Here is a 6,000-nt window from a genome sequence, read left to right on the forward strand (position 1 = left end):
GCTTGCCCGCCGATGCGAGGTTATTCGAGAAATATCATAATTGGCACTCCTTGCATTTGAAGATTTACGCCACTCTGGACGGTTCGGTTTTCCGTGAAATGCACCATGCCCAATGGTGTGACTGATCCGCACGACTCCTTCAACTTGGGAGGTTTGCTGACGCGTATTGCTCGTGCAGGGGGATGACTTCGCACCTTGATTGAAAAGCTTCAAACTTATATAATTCAGCTTGGAGTTTACCCTAGTTGCTCTAAGACTCTCAAGACTCATCTAAATTTCATTGGTCCTTGATCGACAGATAGAGCCTTATTTTCATGCAATGGCGGACCCTACACAGATGATTGAATTCGTGATGAGTCTACCCCTTTCCACCAATCCATATGAGGCAACAGCTGAAAAAATCAGAAAGGAGACTCATGTCAGTACCGTTGCCAACAACGTCGAATTTTGGTGCAGACCACTCTGACATTGTCTCCTCATCCACTGCAAAAAAAACTGTGTCAACTGTGAGCAGTTGACATGTGGTAACTCTGAGGAAGCTTGTGGTGTTACACCAGCCTTACTCAAGGTTTGACTCAACCCAAGCTTTAATGCACAGTCACTGTGCACCTTGCACAGTGACTGTGCCAACAAAGACACTTGTGCATTCAGGTGGAGTTACAATGGCAGCTTGGCTTGAGTATCCTGCATGTCAACTGAAAGCAGTTGACCAAGTTTTTTTTGCAGTGATCAGGTAGCAAAGCCAGTTCTATGGGGACTTATCCTTCGCCGAATCATCAGTTTCCAATTCCTTGTGTTAGTAACTTCATGATCCATCAAGATAAACAAGACTCAAAATTATGGCTTTCATTATCCTCCGTTCTGCATATTTTTTCCTTCCCTTTTTGGATAAAGTCTATGTGGCCAAGCCATAACTGTGCTTTGGCTTCGAAAGAAGACAAATAAATTGCACTTTTTCAGATTAAACAAACGTCAGTACTGCTCAGCCAATAATTGGTAACTTCAAAGTTCTTATTGGATTCCGAATCCCAAAAATTGACTGGAGGAAACCTCTCTTGTGCCGAAGAAAGTTGGGCTGATTCATGTGGAGGTGCTCAATGAAATTGTGCTTTTGATGCTTGTATTTTCTATATGTACGTCAGGTTTCGTGGTGCCTGGAGTTCAGCATGACCTTATTTATCCGTGTTACTCTAGCGATTTATTGATTCATGTTTGTCCCTCTTTTTTTTCGATGGGGATCTGCAGTGGCCTTGATCGATTTCATCACGGAAGAATTTGTTGAGCGTGATCTTTTGCGTTTCTCGGATAAAGTGGTAGTGCACACATGCAAATTCACATTTGCAGCGGCTGTTTGTTGGTGAGTAGCCCTGTCATTTCCATCCTTCATCTATCTCTTTTTGCCTGACAAATCGATTGACTGACCGATCCTGCATGACAGGTGTAAGTCTTCCTCTATAAAGAAATGAGTTTAATCATACGGCCTATTGATACATCGGTATACATGATACTGTAAAGTGTTTTTGTGGATCTTAGCCATCGAAGCGGCAATGAATATGACCTCTTTGGGAGCACGAGCGCGAGCAGGAGCTTCTATCAGACTTTCGCTGAATGTACGTTTCACCATCAACAGCTTGTTCCTCGCTGTTATGGCTGTTCCAGGCGGTGGGTTTGCTTTTGGTCGAACAAGAAATTGATGCAGCACAAACATTTAACCATGCGTTTGCACTCGATTTCTAAACCTCGTCAACTAGCTTTACTATTATGGGTTTGCATCCGCTTCGCTTCCACCATGAGATACGTTGAAACCACTTCAGCAAAAATCATCGCAACCCTTCTCCAGAGGTCAGCAACCTATCGACCGGAAAGTTACAACAATCTTTCGCTACTCCAAATTTTGAAGCCTGCGGAAGCCTTATTCGCGGCAAGCGTAAGCTCGAATTTCACCAAACAACGTTGATCTGGTGTTGATTCATAAACGTTTCCTCGGATAGAAACGCATGGCTCATGACACCAAGGCCGCGTTGCTAATCTATCTAGTGCAACATTTGGTTATAACAGCTGTGAGTAGTTCACATAGTATTTTTCGTTCGGAGCCCTCACAGAATCAAGGATGCCAAGACTAACAATGCTCTGCTTAATTGAAGTTTTATCTTCCCACTTCAATAATTGTCTTGCGACGCCTACGCCAAAAAACTTGCGATCAGAACACTCTGGCCTCTAATTCCGTTGAGCTCTCTAGCCCAAACCACCAAAAAGCTATGGTCCAAGTGAGAAAGCGGCTCATAAATCACGCCTTTTTGATTTGCCTCGATGAGTTTCTGTACTTGCCACCGCTTGTGTATTTGGTAAGTATTTCATCGACGATTCGGGCTCCTAATTGAAAGATGTGGTTTAACACTGATTTCCGACAAATCAAGTTCTTCTTTGCAAAAGGCAATAACTTCCAAAGTGATCCGACATGGACTCTAATAGAACAAGTTGTATGCTCAAGCTGCCATTCCTCAGCGAGATCAACTCTGATTGTCTTATGATCAATATGTACTCCAGATCATTCATGGACCGCCCGCCATCATAGGAAATATGTGAGCATGGAAAGAGGGCGAAACAACATGAACAACATGAGCTGAAAGAGTTTCAATATGGTTTTATTTCCAGTATTCTGGCCTTTTTGATCCAGAATACTTTGTATGGCACTCGAAAATGCAAAGATTCGACAATCGTTCAGCCTCAAGTGGAAATTCTGCCGCACTATCCAGCTGAAAATGGAAAAATGGATGAGGTGATGAGATCAGTTTCTTATTAGTTTAACTTTGACCCTTTGAACTTTGTGGCAAGAAATTTGCATGTAAAACCAAACACTGTATAAAGATTCTGAACCAGCAGGGATGTGGATGCTGCTTGCTATGCGCTCTCCTGGTAGGGTTAGGGCTGGACCCCGGGGCCGGGGTCAACGGGTATACCTGGCTATCCGACCCCACGGGTTGGGGGCCGGGAGTGTTTTTCTGGAAAAATACCTGTTGGGTATTTGCAGGTATAAAAGTTGGGACACTCTGACAATCTCACGGGGACCAATGGGTATTTGGACTTGGGTACATTGCCTGAGAGGCTGAGATTGTTTCCTCAGGGCTTCTTGGATTGCAGTTTTTTATGAACATTCAATCAATTAAACAGAAATAGATCACAAATTAGGGTGTTCAAAGTTGACTTGCATAAAATCATAAAATTCTAAGCTGAAAAAAATATGTACACCCAAACACTCAAATTGGAGCAACATTTCTAAAATGGTACATATAAACTCATCATTTGAAAGTTTTATGATTTTATGATTTTACGGAATGAAAATTTTATGATTTCAACTTTGAACACCTTAAATGTTTGAAAAAAAAATAGATACATACCTTGTACTCAGTCTTTTGACGCTTGAACATATAAACAATATTGTTGGATCCAACTCCAATCTTGGCGGGGTCCATAAGCTGATGTTTATGGAGTAGATGCTCCATCATTAGCTTTGTGCTTCCCGTTTTATTGCGAGTGATTGGTGTGTTACATGGTTGTCCGGTCTTCTTTAAAACTACCACACAATGCAGCTTGTCGTTCTCTGGTTTGTTGAGAAAATATTTCCAAACCCATGACTTTTGGGCTGGTTGAGAAGAAGCTGCTTTTGTTTCTGGATTCATTTCTATTGTTGAGTGCCTGGGTTTGGCAAGGTTTGGCACTCTGCCACGTAAGCTTCCCACAGTTCCAGTGGAGGGACCGCGTACCCGCGGGCACCAGGGGAGAAATTGCGGCACTCTCTAGAGAGTGCCAGGCCGTAACTTTATCATTCAAATGGTCTGAAGTCAGTTCAATGTCAGTGCGCAACTTTTGTTTGATTGTTTTTATAACTCATCGGAAACTATTGCATGTGAGTATGATGAATTGATGTGTTGAATAGTTTGAACTCGCAATTCACTCCTCATGAACTGTTGTTCAAATGTAGTGTATCTTACTCATAGTTCTAGATTTCATAATTCATTATCTTTCATATTGTGATTTGGCAGAACATGACAATGACTGATGTTCAATTCACTCTCCATGAACATTGATTTTTTTCTGTCAACTGAGAGTGTCTGTGATAATTATGTTCAGATGGGTATGTTGTGTATTTAGGCCAACTGGTGATCACTCATCCAAGCCATTTTGGGATGAAGTGTATATAAAGTTTAACCTGTATGAATGATTAAAGTCATGATAGTCTCTTATCTTTTTTTTTTTTGGTGTGGTTGGCTTTGTCCAATAATTTTGCGGCAAAGTCTATGTGGAGTTTGAGGAATAGGAACCAGCCTATTGAGAAGTACAACTCCTGCCAACAATTCTCCTGTACTGGTTTTTTGAGGAGAGTAACAACTCCTCTGGAAAACCTGTCTGTACAGGCTGGAGTTGAGACTCCCCTTGATGACCAGTACTAACCGGCCATTGAGGGGAGGTTACACCTCTCAATGACTGATCCAGCTGGTCATCAACAAGTTGTGACTCCCTTCAATGGCCACCTGTACCGGTCATGGAGGTGGTTACACCTCCTCTTGATGACCAATCTCGGCCGGTCATTGTCAACCCTTCCAGTTCCTCTTGATGACCGGTGCAGACCGGTCATCAAGGCAAGGTGTGAGCCTTCTAGTTGACCAGCCTGTGCTGGTCATTGGAGGGAGTAACAACTCCTACAAAGGGCTGGTACAGACCATTCATCAAGAAGAGTTGTGAATCCTCTTGATGACCTCCTGTGCCGGTCATCAAGGGGAGTTATAACTCATCCCAACAACCGTTACAGTTGGTCATCAAGAGGAGTTGTTACTCCGCTGTGGTATGCTTTATGGTTACCCCCCATAACAGTACAATACTTGCTCACTCAACAGTTTAAGCCCCACTCTATATTGTGGTTTTAAAACCCTTACATACAAATTACAACCTCATTACAACACTTACTCATGAGCTACATCACCATAACCCTTAAAGCCACCTGCTCAAAGTAGGCTATCTTTTGATACACCTCCACTATCACTACATAAACCTTCCAATTGTAGCTTGGGGGGCTTGTTTTAGTGTCTAGTCACCCAGGAAAGCCAGAGGTAACCTCATTCATCCCTTTCCGCACTCAGCAAAAGGTTCTCAGGAACACTTTTGAGCTTTACACCGCTTGATGACCAGTACAGGAGTTCATTGAGGGGAGTTACAACTCTTCCCGATGAACGGTCATCAAGAGGAGTTGTAACACCCTTTGATGAACTCCGGTGCTGGTCATCGGGAAGTGACACATCTTGTTGATGACCTTTTGGTGCTGGAAATTGAGGGGAGGGATAGCTGCTCTCAATGACCATTCTGCACCGGTTGTCAAGGGGAATAACACCTCCTCTCAATGACCAACTGTACTGCTCATTGGGATGAGTCATAACTTGCCTCAATGAACGGTACCAACCAGTCATTGAGAGGAGCTGTCACTCCCCTCAATGTCTGGAACCAAACGGTCATTGAGGGGTGCTAGTCTCTTGATGACTAGCACCTCTACCGGCCATTTGATTGCCGTTACTGCTGGTCATTGAGATTTTTCATTCCCCTTGATGACCGGCCATGATTAGTACAATGTACCATGTCTACTCTGATTTTTGGCCAAGCATCAGGGTGTACACCAGTTTGCAGCGGACCATGTTTGTGTCCACCCTAATCTTCGGCCAAACATCACAGTGGACATGTCACACAAGTGACAGGGAAGTGATTCCCCTTAACAGCCCTTGAAAGCAAACTCACCAGGCTGTGTTACCCCAGCACTTGTATGTTGTACCCAGTAACAAGCAGACTGAGCACAGTGCTCTCCAAGCCCCGGGCTAACCTGGACTATAAATAAACAGTTGGTAGCAGATGTAGCACCTGTGTGAGCATGGCAAAGAGGGGCTGGCAAGAGAGCAACAACTCAAGAGAGAATATTACTTGTCCTTGCCCCAGGGCCCACAGCCACAAGCTTCC

General features: G+C 43.6%; 1 protein-coding gene across 1 annotated transcript; it reads left to right on the forward strand.

The window, feature by feature from the left end:
- Positions 1 to 1,714: 1,714 nt before the first annotated feature.
- PtA15_11A129 (uncharacterized protein) lies at positions 1,715 to 2,803 on the forward strand (the record flags this gene model as incomplete). The annotated part of the gene is made up of 6 exons (XM_053161006.1): positions 1,715 to 1,927; positions 1,992 to 2,060; positions 2,145 to 2,345; positions 2,418 to 2,480; positions 2,548 to 2,582; positions 2,656 to 2,803. 6 exons carry the CDS (start codon positions 1,715 to 1,717, stop codon positions 2,801 to 2,803), a joined length of 729 nt encoding a protein of 242 aa, XP_053024996.1.
- Between the last annotated feature and the right edge of the window lie 3,197 nt (positions 2,804 to 6,000).

This window comes from Puccinia triticina, chromosome 11A (genome assembly GCF_026914185.1).
Source record: "Puccinia triticina chromosome 11A, complete sequence".
Classification (NCBI taxonomy): domain Eukaryota; kingdom Fungi; phylum Basidiomycota; class Pucciniomycetes; order Pucciniales; family Pucciniaceae; genus Puccinia; species Puccinia triticina.